At 56.3% G+C, this 18,425-nt stretch overlaps 1 protein-coding gene across 1 annotated transcript in view; it reads left to right on the forward strand.

The window, feature by feature from the left end:
* Window positions 1–14,779, forward strand: part of LOC149522386 (butyrophilin subfamily 1 member A1-like) — a 35,205-nt gene extending 20,426 nt beyond the window's left edge. Inside the window, exons 7-10 of the mRNA XM_089771081.1 lie at window positions 4,904–4,924; window positions 5,034–5,060; window positions 6,172–6,198; window positions 14,101–14,779. Of these exons, the coding sequence (XP_089627207.1) occupies window positions 4,904–4,924; window positions 5,034–5,060; window positions 6,172–6,198; window positions 14,101–14,645 (620 nt within the window). The 3' untranslated portion in view covers window positions 14,646–14,779. The remainder of the gene's footprint in view (window positions 1–4,903; window positions 4,925–5,033; window positions 5,061–6,171; window positions 6,199–14,100) is intronic.
* The last annotated feature ends 3,646 nt before the right edge of the window (window positions 14,780–18,425 follow it).

Below are 18,425 nucleotides of genomic sequence, written 5' to 3' on the forward strand. Positions count from 1 at the left end.
AGATCTTTTTGGTAGAAAGATCTATCCCTCATCAACCTTATCACTGAGCATTGCTAACTATGCAGCTCTCTTAAGAAATCATGATTTCCACAATTATTATAAGCTCACTGTTCTGAGGGAACATTTAACAGATAACAAAACACCAATCTTTGAAATCATAGGACAGAAGCACTGTGCTGCCACACGGACAGCCTGACAAATGGCTCTTGATGTTGCAGACACAGCAGCACAATCTACTGCCAAATCAGTGGAAGAGTATCCTGGTTACAATCAGCTACAGTCCAAAGTAGAGGACCTCCCGTTCAACAGACAAAGTTATTCACCGAAAGGACCAGTGAGGTCCTCCATACGAGTAAAGATTGGGGGCATGTACATGACCCCAATCAACAAAAACAGTATGTGCCATACCAAAGGCACCATGAATTTGCATACCCCAGATATCAGAACAGGGGATTAAACCAATCCCATGTGAGACAACACCCTCAAAGGAGGCATCCACAAAATAATTTGATGTCCAACGAGCAGAACAATAAGCAATAGGTTTGATGCATTAGTCGAGGGCATGCAAGATCTCCCGCTCACCTGTCCACGCCAAGACCAGGTTCCTTCTTTTTCATTACTGCTTAAAACCATTCTATCATCGATGGGCTGTCATCACAACCGACCACTGAATCCTCGAGCTCAGAGCATCAGGCTACACCAGTGGTTCCCTACCTGTGGTCCGCAAACCCGTGGTGGTCTGTGACAGTACTTCAGGGGGTCCGTGGAAAGTTTTAAATGTTTAGATCCTTACTTCTTTTCTTTTTCTTTCCTTTTCATTTTCTTTTCTTTTTTTCCTTTATCTTTTTCTTTTCTCTCAACGAGGGGGAGGAGGGGTTGTGTGAAATTTTAATAGATTGAAAAGGGGTCCATATGCTCAAAAAGGTTGGGAACCACTGGGCTACACAATTCCGTTTACATCCCTTTCCCTACCCTCTCCCCCCTGCCTGTCCCTCTTCACGGTGCCTTCTCACAAGGCCCTATTAAAACAAGAGGTCCAACGCTTCCTCTCCATGGGGGCAGAAGAGGGTACTGGATGAGTTCAGGGGCAGAGGCTTCTATTCCCACTACTTTCTCACACAAAAAAAGGACAGACAGTTGGAGACCCATTCTCGACCTCCATAGACTCAATTGATATCTTTGCAAACACCGGTTCAAAACGGTGACTTTGGCTTCTATTATCCCTGCACTAGATGGGAGGGACTGATTTGCAGCCCTCAACCTACAAGATGCCTATTTCCACATCACAATCCACCCTGCTCACAGACGTTTCCTAAGATACACGGTAGCTACAGAACATTTCCAATATCTTGTCCTACTCTTCAGCCTGTCTTCTGCACCCAGAGTATTTTCCAAACTGCTTGCTGTCATTGCAGATTACTTATGGAGCAAGGGAATTAACATATTCCCGTACCTCAATGACTGCCTAATAAAAGGCTCTTCCTTCCCAGAAACTTTTGAATCCATGAATGCAACATGGAAAATATTAAAATCCCTGGGCCTCATCATCAGTGTGGAAGAAAACATTGTCCTCGCTGTGTTTGTAAGCAACAAGTAGCCAGAGGCAGTTTTATTATGAGCTGCAGCAAGGGAAAAACTGGTTTGGACTGGGCGGGAGTTCCCCCCCCCTCCCAGGCAGATCTTTGAATACAAGCAATTCTGAAGCAGTTTCTATACTGTCCATTAGATATAACAACAATAACAATTAGTCTCCTTCCCATTACAAACACCAACGGCTAACAGTTATTTAGTTCCACACAGATGCTCCTTATCTCAAGGTCCCTGCCAGAGTCAGCATTCTATCCTTATCTCCGTATGGAGGCGAGAGGTGAAGGCAGCGTCTAATTACAGATCTCGTGTTGTCAGGCCAGACTTAGCCTGACTCTTGCTCTCTCGTTAACAAGACCAAGATGGCTTCACACAAATTCCCTTGTTCCCTTTTCCTGCCTTCACAGCAGTGATCAAAAATCTCCTCTATGTCCTGCTCAGTCCTTGAAATGTACAGGTGCCTGCTTAGACTATACCTCAGCACGGTGATACCCACTATTGCAGAGGTTCCAGGTAATACCAGACCTCATAGCAATGGTCACCATGAGCCTATAGTACAAGTACTTACCTGTCTCCAGCTCATGGCAGCCACAACAAACATGGTTTCTCATGCACGACTGCACTGGCTGGCTTCCATACTTGGATGGGGAGAGCATTTGGATGGTCACCGGGCTGATGGTCCACCAAAGAAACCTTGTTCCACATCAGTCTCTTAAAACGGAGAGCAGTCACTTCTCCACACGCATTCAAAATACAGTCAGGATACTTGCAGTACTCCGTAACCACACTAGGTGTGTGGGTTACATAAGCACTTCTCCACACGCATTCAAAATATGGTCAGGATACTTACCGACAATATGATGACAACACATTACATAAATCACGAGGGAGGTGTCCAATCCCATTCCCTGTGCATCAAGGCAATTCACAAGGTGACACTGGTAGCATCATATTTACCCAGCATCAACAATGTCTCAGCCGATATATAAGAACATAAGAACAGCCGTACTAGATAAGACCAAAGGTCCTTCTAGCCCAGTATCCTGTCTGCCAACAGTGGCCACCACTAAGTGCCCCAGAAGGGGTGGACCGAAGACAATGATCAAGCGATTTGTCTCGTGCCATTTCTCTCCAGCCTCTGACAAACAGAGGCCAGGGACACCATTTCTATCCCCTGGTTAATAGCCTTTTATGGACTTAACCTCCATGAATTTATCTAGCTTCTCTTTAAACTCTGTTATAGTTCTAGCCTTCACAGTCTCCTCTGGCAAGGAGTTCCACAGGTTGACTATGCGCTGTATGAAGAAGAACTTTCACTTATTAGTTTTAAATCTGCTACCCATTAATTTCATTTGGTATCCTCTAGTCCTTATATTATGGGAACTAATGAAGAACTTTTCTTTATTTACCCTCTCCACACCACTCATGATTTTATAGACCTCTATCATACCGCCCCCTCCCCCCCCAGTCTCTTCTTTTCCAAACTGAAAAGTCCCAGTCGCTTTAGCCTCTCTTCATATGGGACCTGTTCCACCCCCTAATCTTTTTAGTTGCCCTTTTCTGAACCCTTTTCAAGGCCAAAATATCTTTTTTGAGGTGAGGAGACCTCATCCGTGCACAGTGTTCAATATGTGGGTGAACCATAGTTTTAAACAGGGGCAGTAAGATATTCTGTATCATATTTTCTATCCCTTTCTTAATAATTCCTAACATCCTATTTGCCTTTTTGATCACCGCAGCACACTGTGTGGACGTTTTCAGAGAACTATCCATGATAACTCCAAGATCTCTTTCCTGATTTGTCGTAGCCAAATTAGCCCCCATCATAATATATATATAGTTGGGGTTATTTTTTCCAACGTGCATTACTTTACACTTATGCACATTAAACTTCATTTGCCATTTTGTTACCCAATCACTTAGTTTTGTGAGATCTTTTTGAAGATCTTCACAGTCTGCTTCTGTCTTGACTATCTTGAACAGTTTAGTATAATCCGCAAACTTTACTACCTCACTGCTTGCCCCTTTCTCTAGATCATTTATCAATAAATTGAACGGGATTGGTCCTAGGACTGACCCTTGGGAGACACCACTAGTTACCCCTCTCCATTCTGAAAATTTACCATTTATTCCTACCCTTTGTTTCCTGTCTTTTAACCAGTTCTCAATCCAAGAAAGGACCTTCCCTCTTTTCCCATGGCCATGTAATTTACGCAAGAGCCTTTGGTGAGGGACTTTGTCAAAGGCTTTCTGAAAAATCTAACTATACTATATCTGCTGGATCCCCCTGGTCTGCATGTTTGTTAACCCCTTCAAAGAACTCTAAGGGTATGTCTACACTACCACTCTAGTTCGAACTAGGGTGGTTAATGTAGGCATCCGAAGTTGCAAATGAAGCCCAGGATTTAAATTTCCCGAGCTTCATTTGCATCTTGCCGGGCGCCGCCATTTTTAAATCCCCGGTAGTTCGGACTCCGTGCCCGCGGCTACACGCGGCACAGAGTAGGTAGTTCGAATTAGGCTTCCTAACCTCAGATCGGGTTAAGGAGGTCTTGATGCACAGCAGGAAACATACTACATGCTCCACCACCCTCCGAAAGTGGTGCAGATTTGCGTCATGGTGTACAGACAAACGGCTGGACCTGCATTCAATACCACCACACTAAATTTTGGATTATATCTGCTCCTTAAAACAATCAGGCCTTAGCCTTAGCTTCTCTCCAAGTTCACCTGGCAGCAGTTGCCACCTTTCACCACACTGGGACGACCTGTCACCAACAGTGGAGCACTCACGGGGATTCACATCTTGAAGAACTGTTATTACTGCACAAGGTACTTTTCTCACTTCTCATCTCCTGTTTTCATTCTCCCGGTCTTTTTATTTTATCACCTTGCTCACCTCCTACCAGGCTCCAGTTTGATTCACCTGTTGTTCCACTGGAGTCTTGCTTGACAAATGTCTTGGTATTTATTTCTGCACCTTTGGCTGTTTGCTCTTCAGATTCCATTGGGCCCTCCAACAATCCACTTCATACTTTATCTGACACAGGTTAGACTTCTGTTTACTGAATGATCCCTGATTGGTTCTAATTACCTCTGGCACCTGCCAGTTAGCTAGACCAGGGAGTTCATCCCCTTCTACTTCTGGTTTTGCTTAAGCACAGGTATGAACTGTGCTTTCTGTAACTGAGTAGATTACACCGTCAACCTAGATTCTGAGTCAGAAGATTTTAATTTGTTTACTCTTTAATGTGGGAACATATTGAATACCTCCTTTTTAACATGTGGGTCTCATTTTTCTTTCCTTTGCTTTTAGATAAACTGCAGGGTGAGCTCAGTAAGTTTTTTATTATTATTATTACTAATGTAAAACTTGCTACAAAATTGTCTCCTATTCAGCGTTTCTGTGTTCAGGAGAGGTCTCATGTCTCTGTGTTTGTTTTCAGAGTGGAGAAGAGCCCTACTAAATGCAGGTAAATACATTCACATTTTTCCCCGTGTGGGAGGTCGGGGGTGGGGGTGTGTTGGTGGGTGGAGGGCTCAGCAGACCCCTTTGTCCCATTCTCCCTGCCTTGTCCAACTCTCCAGCCGGGGCTCCCTGTCAGACACCCCAGCTGGCGGGTGCGATCACCCCCTCTCCACGGTACGGGGGGGGGGGTGTCAATGAACCCGATAACAGTGTCCCACCTCAGCGGCAAAAGAGGGGGCCCACACCCCAAGTGTCACCCCTCAACGGGACGTGGCCCTAGCCGTCTCTGCCACCCGGCCGCTGCTGTCCGCACGCCAGATGGCGGCCAGGTTCACAAAAAGGGGTTGGGTGCCAGTGGGGGTGAGGGAGGGGGACCTGGACCCGCCCTCTCTCCGGATCCCAGCCCGGGGCCCTAAGTGCAGGGGCCTGTGATCTCCCCTGCACGGCAGACTGGGAGTGTTTCCTCCCGCAATGCATCTGCCCAAGGATGCCAGAAGGCTCCTGCCCGGGGCTGCTTCCTCCCTTTCCCTAGCCCCTCGGGTACCCCCGCCATCTTGTACGACCTACCGCGGTTCAGTGGTCCCGGTTTGAGGTCGCGGTGTCCAAGCCCCATGGGGCTGCCGTAGCCACGGGTCCAGCCCCGGCCAAGTTGCTCCTCCGATGGGTGTCGGGGCCTATCCCGGCCGTCCGCGGACCCAGGACTGACTGCCCGCTGGCTGTGGGGGCTGTCTCGAGAGTCCCGAGGACAGGGGCGGGCCACCAGCCAGCCTTGGTCGCGCACCTGTGGGCCTTTTTACAATGGTCCGCCGTGCCGGACACCTCCTGGGGCTCCCCCCTTCCAGCGGCATGGCGGCTTCCCCTGCAGCCGCCCAGCTGTCAATTTCCGCCACGGCCCCTCCCAGCGCCGTCCCAGGGGTTTGGCCCGCGCCTCCGCCCTCCATCCAGCGGTCCGGGCCGTTCCGCGTGCGGGCCGCTGACGGCCCGTCACACCCTATTTGAAAAGTTATCAATAGCTATTATATTTTTCTCTTGTCATAAACTTTATCTGAGATTATTTTCTATTCAGCAAGTCTGTGCTCAGGGCAGTCCTCATCTCTCTCTCTGCTTGATTTCAGGCTGGGAGAAAGCCAGACAACATGCAGGTAACTGCTGTAAACTCTGCTGAATGTGATCTTTCAAAACTTCAGCACCCCTGTAAGCTTTCTGCTCTTTTGCTTTGGGACAGTGTTGAATAATGAGACCATTCCCTGGGCAGGGAGCGGCTCAAGGTGGGAAGACAGGAAGCCACCATTAGCCCTCTTTGTACTGCCAGTTTTGGTGGTAACTGGGGACTTCTGGGCACTTTCAAATCTGGGGGCAGAAGGGAGGGCCAGGATATGTACCTAGGAAGGTGTTGGAGGGGGGCAGCAGGCAGAACTACGGTCGAGATCTTGCCCCACATATTTGGTGGAGTCTGGGCACTGTAGGTCCATAATTCATTGCTCCTGTCTGGAGCTGATGTTTTTATAACCTGATTATGAAGCTCCCCGACCCATGGTCACTTCGGCCTGGTCTACACGAGGAGTTTAGGTTGAAGGAGTGGAGAGAAGAATCCGTTCTCACGGAGCTCTGAACCAGCAAACGAAATACAAGTATCTATGTGATGATCACAAAGGGCGTGGTGGAGAGAGGACATGCCAGGGATGCCCAGCAGTGCCATGTGAAAATAAAGGAGAGGGGGAGTCTTAGGAAAAGACAAATAAGGCAAACAGAGGGTCTGCTTTATTTTTCAGGCAGAACGGCTCTTGTGCAAGAGGGGGGCTTGCGCCAGAAGGAGCTGTGGAGACGACTCCTTTTTGCGCAAAAGCCTCTTGTGCAAAAAGCGGCTGAAAATTAATTATACAAATGAGGTGTGGCAATATTCCACACTTTGCCTCATTTGCATATTTATTGCGCAAGCCATAGCCAAAGGGTCTGTCTGCTTGGCCCAGGGCAGCGAATCTCCGAGCTGGGGGGCGGGAGCACACAGCAGGGGGCCGCCTTGTCAGTGCAGGCCCTGATTCCTAGGGGGGCTCAGCAGAGAAGGTCGTGTGAGATCGGCAGTGACAGAGCCCCAAGCTCTGCAGGATTCTTTAGTGCTGGGGCACAAACCCCACAACCAGAGTCTGCCCCTCCCTTGGCTCTGGGACGCGCTGCCTGTCTGTGTAGCCAAACCTGCCATGTCTGCAGAGCCCGGTGTGAGACCCCCAGCGTGTCTGTCCCAGGGCTGGGTGGAGGGAGCCAGGGGGAGGCTGGGGCAGTCACTAGCCGGGGACACCTGCGCCCCTGGGGCTCTGGGAGGGGGGCTCTGTGGCCAGTGCCCGGGCTGGGAGACGCCGGGGCAATGGCAGAGGGTCTGTGCCGCTCGCAGGGCCCAGGGGACACGTTGCTCTGGGCAGAGAGTTCAGGCTGGAGCCGAGTCTCCACTGGCAGCCGGGTCTGTGGGCTGAGATCAGGGCTGGGGGGGTTTTCCTGGCCAGGGCACATTTCACAGCCGCTCTGGAGTGTCCCAGCTGGTGCCCTGAGCCCGGCCTGCCCGTCACTGCATGGGGCTGGGGCTGGGGCTGGGGCCAGTCCCTCGCTGCCAGTCACTGGGGCCTGGGCGCCTCAGCTGCTCAGGCAGGTTTGCAGAGGGGCTGGGCAATCGGGTGCTAATGGTTCATCGGCAGAACAATTCGATTTGGGGTCCAGTGAAACTGCTCCCGGCCCCAGGCTGAGTTTGCTGGCGAGTGTCCATGGACAGAGCCAGGTGCCGCCGCTTCCCTTCCAGCCTGTAGCCCAGGGGCGGGGACCCAGCTGGGAGCCCCAGGTCCCATCCCTGTGTGGGGCGGGGCAGGGATGGGAATGTGGGTCCCCCCTCAGGTGGGGGCTGGAACCGCTGGGCTCCGGGGTCTGACGTGGGGTCCCTCAGTCTCTGCTGCTGCAGATGCTCCCTGTGGCTAAACACGGCCCTGAGCCCTGGGCAGAGCGTGGGGGTGAGCCTGGCTCTGCAGCACAGTGGGGCGGCCCCGCCTGGGAACCCAGAGTCCAGCCCCCAGCCCCAGTGACCTGCAATTACTGACCCATAACTCAGTGAGGGGAGGGGCACGGCCCCGGCACAGCAGTGTCTGAGGCCGTGGGAGCCGGGTTCCCTTGCACCGATGCAGCTGCCCCCGTGCAAACCCCCAGTGCAGCCACGTGGGTGTGAACTGGGACTGGCCCCCAGTGCAGCTTCTCCCAGGTGGAGGGGCAGGAAGTGGGGAATTGCCCCTCCCCCTCCCCACTGCCCTCATTAGCAACAGCCCATTGGTTTGCAATTGCACCCCCCTCCCATCCTCCACTGCCCTGCCCCTCCTAGGAGCCCTGGGGGGGGGGCTGGGCTGGGGTGGTGGAGGCCTGTCCCCTCCCCTTCCTATGTCCGTCCTTACGCTCCACCCCTCAATCCCCCTGGCACCTGCCCTTTCCCTTCCCCTCCCCACAGCCTCCTGGTTCCGCCTCCTTCCCTCACTGCCCTCCCAACACCTGCCCCCTGCCTCCTTCTTCTCTGTGCCCAGCCCCTCACTGCCCTCTGCCCCGGTTCTCCTCACGCCCCTCTGCACCCTCACATGTGACTTGCCCCACCCCCACCTTCCTCATGCCCCCTCCTTTCACCCCCTCTGCCCCGGCACCCACTGCTCCCTCCCCTCCCCCTTCCTTTTGTCTGCCCCTCCCTTCCCCCTTCTCTCCCCTGGCACCTGCCCCTCCCCCTGCCCTCTGGTGCCCTCCCTTCCCTTGCCCCCTTCAGCCTCCAGTAGCTGCTTCACACCTGGCCCCTTCTTGGCCCTGGTGCCTGTCGCACTCCAGGCTGCACCCCTGTGCCCCAGCACCTGCTGCTTGTACCTTGTAGCCCCTGACATCCCCCCCATTCCCTTGCCCTCCCGTCCCCTGGCACCTGCCCCTCCTCCCGCCCCTTGTGCCCTCTGGCCCCTGGCATCTGCCCCACGTAGGCCTCAGCATGAGCCCTTCCCTCACCCCCTGTGCCTGCCCCTCCCCTCCCCTCTGCCTCCCGATACCTGCACCCTCCCACTCCCCAAACCACTGGTGCCAGCCCCTTTGTGCTCCCCTCCCCCGGCCCCCTGGGCCCATCTCTCCCCGCTGCTTTCCCAGCGCAGGTCCCTGCCTTTGGCCCCCTTTGGGCCCCCTGATGTTTGCTCCTTCCCCTCCCTCCTCCTCCAGCCCATTGGTGCCCTTCCCTCCCCTCTGGGTCCTGCCCCTCCCCTCACCTTCCCCTAACTTCTGGGTCCTGCCCCTCCACTCACCTTTCCTCTGCCCCCTTGTGCCCTCCCTTCTCCTCACCCAACTCTCCACCCTCCTCTGCTCCCCTGTTCCCTTGTCCCCACTCTGCCCCCTGGTGCCTGCCCTGCTCCTCTCTGCCCTGCTTGTCTCTGCCCCTCTGCTCTGCCCCCCCCCCCCACCCCTGGTACTGCTCCTTCCCTTGCCCATCTCTGTTCTCCTGGCACCTGTCCTGCATGCCCCTCCCCCCTTGATAACCACCCTCCTCTTGCTGCCCTTTTGCCCCCTGGGGTCTGCCCCCCATGTCCCACCTCTCTATTTCCCCTCATCACCTGGCCGGCCAGTCTCCCACCCCCTCCTTGCCCCTGGGGCCACGTGAGGCCTGGAGGATGCTGGCAGGTGAGGAGAACGTGAGTCAGGAAGTGTCATTTCCCCTTCACTGCACACAGGAGCCAGGGGCACCCAGTGACGTGACCAGGCAGCGAGACTGACCCACACAAGGCAGCGTTTCCTCATGCAGCACAGTCGGCCGGCGGGGCTCTGCCCGGGGGAGGGGGGAGTCAAGGCCAAAGTCACAGCATGGTCAGAAAGGGCAAGATCCATTCACGGAGGGTCGCTCCGCCAGTGGCTCTGAGCCAGGATAGGCCGGGATGCGTCAGCCTGTTCTGAGTGTCCCTAGTCCCTGTGGACTGGATACTGGGAGTGGGTGACAGGGGAGGGATCACGAGACGATTCCCTCCTCTGCTCATTCCCTTTGGCTGCTCCAGGCGCTGCAGTGGCAGGAGGCAGGACACTGGCTGATTTTGCATAAATATTAATTATAATAACAACACCATTAATACAGAAACTCCCCCAGACACTGGCCTGTCGCGCTAGCGATGTCGTGACACAACAGCCTTGGCAATGAATGGATTTGAAAAGTCTTGGCCTCCTAGGAAACGTGTTTTTTCTATCCGGTTCCCAGGCACTAAGCAGGGCGCTGGAGTGACGTCTCTGAAACAGTCCCACAGACCCATGTTTTGGCTGCTGCTGTTTGCTGCGCCACTGTTCCCTCTACTGCTCTGTCCCCAATGGCCTGGCACCGGCACCTTCTGCTGCCCCCCCTCCACGTGCCTTCAGCCCGTCCCTCAAGGTCCCACCAGCTCTGGGCGATGGCAGCTCTGAGCGCAGAACCTCATGGCTAGTGCAGGCCGGGCTCCCCCTCACCCGCACACTGTCCCCAGCAGGGCTCGGCCTTGAGAGCTCCATGGCTGCAGCTCCAGCTGTCACTGAACCAAGCCAAAGGCTCCGTCCGGCCCAGGCAGCTCTGTCTGCACGGGAGAGAGGGGCCAGCAAACCCCTGGGCCACCCGCCCTCTGCTCACCAGCCCCCGGCAGCCCCACCCTGCTCCCCAGCACAGGGCGTGTGGGGGCGGCCAGGGCTTAACCTGTCACCAAAGAGGGGCCGGGCTCCAGCATGTTTGTTATTTTCCCAACTGATGGGCCAAGCCCAGAGGTGCCGGGGCTGGGAACTGCCAGGCCCAGAGGTCTCAGAGGGGCCAATTGAGTCTGTATCTTAAAAAACCCTCAAAAACAACGCATGCTCCTGTAGCACCTGAGAAACCAACAGCAAATCTAGTCATCTCTCAGGGTATGTCTACACTAGCCCCCTAGGCTATCCTGGGCTTCATTTGCATCTTCCCAGACGCCGCCATTTTTAAATTCCGGCCCGTGGCTACACGTGGCATGGAATAGGTAGCTTGAATTAGGATCTCTGATACTAATTTTGTTTCAGCTACACCAGACTAACACGGCTACATTTCTATCAGTCGTCTCTCTGTTAGTCTGTGGGCGCTGCAGGACTTTGTGAGCCCAGAGGTGCCGGGGCTGGGAACTGACGAGCCCAGAGGGGCCAGAGCTGAGTCCTGGCAAACCCCAGCACAGATTCGGTGCTGAGGGTCCCTCCCCCAGGCAGGCCCAGCCCAGCTCTGCTGCTGCCCGTCACTCAGACACTAAAAGGGTCCCAACATTTCCTGACCCCACATGGCACCTCAGTGGTTTGTGCCCAGCCCCAGGCAGAACGGATCCCGGGCAGCCCAGCTCTGTGGGCCGGGCCCCAGGCAGGGCAGGCGTGTCCCTGGCAATACAGGTTGGGCCTGGCATCATCCCAATCCGGCTCCTCATGAGCTGTCCCGGGGGAGGGGCTCCCTCAGACCCTGTTTACACACTAAGGCTACGTCTAGACTGGCCACAAATTCCGGAAAAGGGATGCAAATTAGGTAAGTCAGCATAGGGAAATCCGCGGGGGATTTAAATATCCCCCGCGGATTTAAATAAACATGTCCGCCGCTTTTTTTCCGGCTTAGGGAAAAGCCGGAAAAAAAGCATCTAGACTGGCACGATCCTCCGGAATAAAGCCCTTTTCTGGAGGATCTCTTATTCCTACCTGAGTATAAGAGATCCTCCAGAAAAGGGCTTTATTCCGGAGGATCGCGCCAGTCTAGATGCTTTTTTTCCGGCTTTTCCCCAAGCCGGAAAAAAAGCGGCGGATATGTTTATTTAAATCCACGGGGGATATTTAAATCCCCCGCGGATTTCCCTATGCTGACTTACCTGATTTGCATCCCTTTTCCGGAATTTGTGGCCAGTCTAGACGTAGCCGAGTGGTTCAGCCAGGGCAGCCGCATCAGCACCATTGACACCGGCACAGACAGCAGCTGGGAGAGCTTGTCCGGGCCCTGCTGTCACACTTGCCCTGTGCTCTCAGGAGAGAGTCAGGAGCTGCCCAGTGGACCAGCAGAGCGTTCACATGGCCACAGCCCGTGTGTCTCCTGGGCGCGCCTCAGTGCACATCATAAAATGTATTCCGCACACGGCTAGGAACAACTGGAGGGAGCACTGCTGTACACCCCCCCAGAGGTCCTAGGGAAATCCCGGCTGGAACCTGCCCCTCCCTTCACCCCCCTCCCTCTGTCCTCATGGTACCTGTTTCTCTTGACGCCATTACCCCCTTCTGCTCCTCTCGTCTGCCCCTCCCCTTCCCTCTCCCAGCATCAGCCTGTCCCCTCACCCCAGCCCCGCCCCACTGACACCTTCCCATCCCTCCCACTCCTCCTTCCCGTTCCCTTCACTGTCTCCCCCTTGACCCCCGTTAGCCCTGGTGCCTGCCCCTCCCCTGCCCCTCCCCTGCCATCCCACCTGCTTACCTCTGCCCCCTGCCTTTAATCCCTCCCCCAGTGCCTCTCTAGCCCCCTGGCACCCACCCTTCCCACCCACTGCGAATAAAACCTTCTCTCCCCCATCTGCCCTGGTGCCTTCCCCTTCCCTGTCCCCCGGCATTTGTCTCTCCCCCACTCTGCCCTTCTTGCTTCCCCTTTCTCCTCCTGCCCTGCCCCCTCCCCTCAGCACAAGCCCCTTTCCTCTCCCCCACCCCCACCCTGCTACCTGCCCCCTCCTCTCACATTTCCTCCACCTTCCCCTTAGTTCTCCCTGCCCCTCTCCCTCTGCCCCCCTGACCCTGCATCCCTCATCCCCCCTCCAGCCCCTGGTACAAGCCCCTCTGGTCACTGCTCCTCTGCCTCCCTGAGGCCCCTCTCTGCCTTCACCTCCGTCAGAATCACAGAACTGGCAGGGACCTCGAGAGTCATCGAGTCCAGTCCCCTGCCCTCACGGCAGGACCAAGCACCATCCAGATCATCCCTGACAGGTGTGTGTCCAACCTGCTCTTCAATAGCCCCAGGGATGGAGACTCCACAACCCCCCCAGGCAACTTATTCTAGTGTCTCACCCCCGACAGGCAGGAAGTTTTTCCTAATGTCCAACCTCAACCTCCCTGGCTGCAGTTTGAGCCCCTTGCTGCTTGTCCTGCCCTCAGAGGCCAAGGAGAACAATTTGTCTCCCTCCTCCTTGTGATGCCCTTTTAGATACTTGCAAACCCCTCTCATGTCCCCTCTCAGTCTGCTCCTTTCCAAACCAAACAAGCCCAATTCCTCCAGCCTCCCCTCCTAGCTCATGTTCTCTCGACCTTTCATCGTTCTTGTTGCTCTTCTCTGGATCTTCTCCAATTTCTCCACCTCTCTCCTGAAATGTGGGGCCCAGAACTGGACACAAGACTCCAGCTGAGGCCTGATCAGCGCAGGGCAGAGCGGAAGGACGACTCCTCGTGTCTCGCTCACAGCGCTCCTGGGAATCTGCCTCCCTGGTGCCTGCTCTTCCCTTTGCCCCTCGGCCTCCCTGGGCCCCCCTTTGGGTCCTGTGGTGTAGGCCCCACCCCATCTCTGTCGCACTGGTGCCCACCTCTCCTCCCCCCTCTGCCTGCCTAGGGCCTGTCCTTCCCCACACCCCTCTGTCTGCCCCTCTGCTCCCTTCCTCCCCCTCTGCTCCCTGGTGTCCACCCCTCCCTCTGCCCTGCTTGCATCTGCCCCTGCACCCAGCCCCCCAGGGGACTGCCCCTTCCCTCACCCCTCTGTGGCCTTGTGCCTGCTCCTCTTGCCCCACATTGACCCTATGGTTGCTCCCTCTGCTCCACCCCTCCCCCTCTGCCCCATCATCTGCCCCTCCCCCTTCCTCTCCCAGCATTATCCTGCCCCTCCCCCCACTGTCAGCTTGCCGCCCCTCCCCCGCTCCTCCTGCCCTTTTCCCGCTCTGTGTCTCCTCACGGGCAGAGGGGCCCTGACACCCCTCAGGTAATAACCCCCCCCCCCCCGCACAGCGATTAACGGGGGGGGAGGTTAATTTCCCCCTGAACCCAGGGACCCGCCCCTGCCCCCGGCCCTGACTCTGTGACTCTCTCCCCAGTGGACGTGACGCTGGATCCAGACACGGCAAATTCCAAACTCGTCCTGTCTGAGGATCGGAAACGTGTGAGACTCGGAGACACGCGCCAGGATCTGCCCGACACCCCCCAGAGATTTGATTATTGTTACTGTGTCCTGGGCGCCGAGGGGTTTGCGGGTGGGAGGCGTTACTGGGAGGTGGAGGTGGGGGACAAGACTGAGTGGGACCTGGGGGTCTGCAGGGAATCTGTGAGCAGGAAGGGGTCGGTCAGACGCACACCTGGGAACGGATACTGGGTCGTGGTGCTGAGGGACGGGGGATACGAGGCCTGCACCTTCCCCAACACTCTGCTCCCCGTGAGCGCCAGGCCCAGCCGGGTGGGGGTTTTCCTGGACTACGAGGCGGGCGAGGTCTCGTTTTACAATGTGACTGACGGGTCCCATCTCTTCACCTTCACCGGCACCTTCTCCGGGACGCTCCGCCCCTATTTCCACCCTGGTTACAATGCGGCTCCCCTGACCATCTGCCCGGTGCCGGCCCAGGCGGGAGGGAATCCCTGCCCCTGACAGTGACCCCGCGGCACCGACTGGCCCCTCCCAGCGCTGCGGCTCTTCCCCCAGGGCAGGGCCGGTTACTGCAGGTACCTGGATGTTTTGTGCCAACCGGTCGCTGCCCCTTTCCCTTTGCAACTGGAGCCTCCAGTGGAAAACCGGACACCTGGCAGCCCAGCCCAGGCTGGTGAATGGGATCCCCTGGCTGGAAAGAACCCAGGCTGCCTTTCCCCCCCACCCTGGGTTTGCTCCACCCCAGCACAGGGTGAGGCTGGTAAGAAACATGGCCAGACAGCGGGTGGGGTTTGCTGCCCTCACCTTGCCCCGTCCCCTGCCCCAGATGAGGGGGGAGGGGACTTTCACTCCTGTCAGAGTGTTCTACTGCTGTGAAATCTCAGTGTCAAATATGAAAGAAAAAACGTTTTCTAATTTAGAAACTGTTGTTATTGTAACAAGGTGTCAGCACAAGAACATTTTCCTTTATAGTTCAACAGCTTTTTATTAAAAATCTATTTTTAGAAATGGAATTTTGACCCTTTTCTTCCCTCATGTCTATATGGATATTCAGTTTCCTCCTACCCCAACATGAGGCCACAGCAGCCTCTGCTCACTGGAGCATGCACCTCTCACCTCTGCGGAGGTGGGGGGCGGGGGTGGGTGGAGAATTTTTTTTTGTGCAGCTGCACAAGTGCACGCCTTAGAGGGAATCCTGCCCAGCACTTTGCAGCGCTGTCCCTCAGCTCGTGTAGACCATCCCTTTGACAGCAGGATGTGTCACTATGGGCCAGGGTAGGCAAGGCTGAGCTGGTTATTGCGAAGGCCACGAAGAGATTTACGTGTCCTCGGAACACGTCCTGCTGTCAAAGGGGTGGTCTACATGAGCTGAGGGACAGCGCTGCAAAGTGCTGGGCAGGATTTCCTCTAAGGCGTGCACTTGTGCAGCTGCACAAAAAAAATTCTCCACCCACCCCCGCCCCCCACCTCCGCAGAGGTGAGAGGTGCATGCTCCAGTGAGCAGAGGCTGCTGTGGCCTCATGTTGGGGTAGGAGGAAACTGAAGGCCTGGTCTGGAGGCTGGGGCCTGTGTTGAGGCCACATGGGGGCAGCCGATCAGGGCCTGCTTCAGCCATGTGGTGAGGGGGCCAGTGCCTGCTGTAGGATGGGGGAGGTCTCCAGTGGAGAGCCAGGAGCTGCTGCATGGCGGGGGGCCAGGGCCTGATCTGATGGGAGGACAGGGCATGTCACATGATGGGGGAGCTGCTTCAGGAGGGAGCCAGAGTCTGCGATGTGGTGGTGAGGGGGGGTGTTTTTCCAGCAGGGAGCCAGGCCATGTTGCATGGGGTGGGGGTGGGTGGACCAGGGTCTGCCACATGGCAGGGGAGCTACTCCGGTGAGGATCCAGGGCCTGCTGCATGTTGGGGGCTGCTCTGTGGGGGAGAGGGGGATCAGGGCCCATTCTGGCAGCCAGGGCCCTGGTCCAGTGGCTGGAGGCCTGCACTGAGGTCATGTGTTGCTCGGGGAGGGGGAGAGGGGGGGGGGAGGGAGGCTGCTACATGGTGTGAGGCCAGATCTGTTCCGGCAGCCGGTCTGCTCCCTGGCCTAGTTCCAGCCCTTCCCCACAGCTGGAGCCAGGCTGTGGTGTGGCTGCTCCTGGGGCTGCCCCCTTCCGTACCTCTCTTTCTCCCCACAGAGCCCCCTTACCCCCAACCCTCCCCGCTCCAGGTGGGGGCTCACAGCCAGCTCCCTGAGGGGCAGCCTGGGGCTTTCCTTGCCCTGCACACAGACTGCATAGGGAGCAACATGGTGTGTGGGGAGGGGGGGTACTAGCTGGAAGAGTTTCTCAGAGAGCCACGCGGCTGGTGGGTGCCATGGTGGCATCCATCTACACAAGTGCCCTCACCCTCATTGCTGGCACACAAGACAAAATTCACTCCGCTCCTGGATGAAAAAACTCAGAGGGATACTGGTACCCAGGTAAACAGGCTGCTAGTGCTGTTAGCTACTCCCCTTATGGAGATGGTTCACCTACAGTGCTGGGAGAGCTCTCTGCCAGCAGCCCTGCCGTGGCCACGCTGCCACGTTAAAGCGCTGTCTCCGTAGCACTTTTTAAACCCTTAGACCACGTCTACACTTTGAAACTATTTTGAAATAATGAAATTCGACTTAAGAACTCGAATTTCTCCTCTCAGAGCCGCTGGCCCCCAACCATCTCCCCTCCAACCCTCTCCCCCAGGTGATCTCTTATTAATGCAGTTTCATTCCCACTGGAGTGTGAGCAAATGCTGGGGGGAGGGAGAAGGTTTAGGGCTGGGAGCGTGGGTGCAGGTGGCCCAGGGCAGGGGGCTAGAAGTGTTGGGGGGCACCAGAGTTGCGGGTGTAGGTGGCTCAGTGCAGAGGATTGAGGGGGCACTCAGGGCAGGGGGTTGTGAGTGAGGAGCTCAGGGCTGGGGCCAGCTGCACTGCCCGGCTGCCATAGCAGTGGGGCTGGCCAGGCGGTGAGACCACGCTGCTGGAGCAGCAGGGCTGGAGCCTGTGTGCTGGCAGCCTCCAGAGCCCCCGCCCCAGTCAGCCAGTCTCTGACCAGGAGGCAGCCCCAGGGTGCACCAGCTTCTCCAGCGACTGCTGTCTCTGTGGGTGCTTCACTTCAGGTGCTGGTGTGTCCTGGTGCTGGTGATGGGAGATTTTTCCTAGCAGGGCCCTGCTGTTATGCGCATGCGCAGTGATGCTCTGTGGTACCACTGCTGCCTGTTGACTGTGCATGTGCCATGACCCCCGTAGACCAGAGCTTTTAATGGGAATTCACTATCGCAGGGTCACCAGTCTGACCAGACTATTTGGGGTTTGTCCTTCACCCCGGCCACAGCAATGTAGAGCCAGACAGCTCTTAGGCGGGAAGCAGATTTCAGGAACAGTGGCAACAAAGATACTTAGACCCCTGACAACACAAATGGAGTAATTGTGACACAGGAAGGAATGCAAGGTGGGTGTTTCCCTGGCTGACGTGAGCAATGCCCTTGGCTCGAGCAGGCATGATGGGGGGCTCCATTGGCGGGGCTCAGCTGGGGTGAGGGGCTTGAACAGGGCAGTTCTATTGATGGCCCCAGCTGGGAAGGAGGGACTGGTGTAGGGGGCTCTGTTGGCAGGGGGCTCAGCTGCAGAGGAGGTTTTAGCGCAGGGCAGCTCTGTTGAGGGGCTGAGCTGGTGAAGAGGGTGGAGCAGGAGAGCTCCATTGCGGGGGGCTCAGCTCAAAGTTGGGGCTGGTGGGGGGGGCTCTGTTGGAGGTCCCGTATAGGAGAGAAAAGCTGGTGCAGGGGGCTCAGATGGGGGGCTCGGATGGGGGGAAGGCTCTGTCAGAGGGGTTGGCTGGAGGGGAGGGGCTGGGGGCGGAGCTGGGAAAGAAGCTGATGTGGGGGGACTCTGTTGGTGGGGGACTGTGCCAGAGGGGAGGAGTCTGTTGGGGGAAGGGCTGAGCCAAGGCTGGAGCAGGGGAGCTCTGTTGGGCGAGGCCCTGGAGCTGGGATGAGGGGAACCACATAAGCCACAACATCAGGAGCTCATGCAACTGCTCATCCTCAAATATGGTATTTGCTGGCCGTGCCCCTCTGCCGTGTACATTGGCCAAACTGGACAATCTCTGCCACAAGGGATAAAAGGACACAAATCAGAAATGGTCTGTGATGGGCGGCCGGGGCAGAAGGGTTAAGCCCTGCATCCCACACCCAAGCGGCATGGGTCCCTGACGCCACAGTGAGCAAGCGACTCTGCCAAGCCTGTTCGGCAGCCACCGCCTGTGCAG

The sequence above is a fragment of the Pelodiscus sinensis genome, chromosome 19 (genome assembly GCF_052426305.1).
Source record: "Pelodiscus sinensis isolate ZL-2025 chromosome 19, ASM5242630v1, whole genome shotgun sequence".
In the NCBI taxonomy this organism is placed as follows: domain Eukaryota; kingdom Metazoa; phylum Chordata; order Testudines; family Trionychidae; genus Pelodiscus; species Pelodiscus sinensis.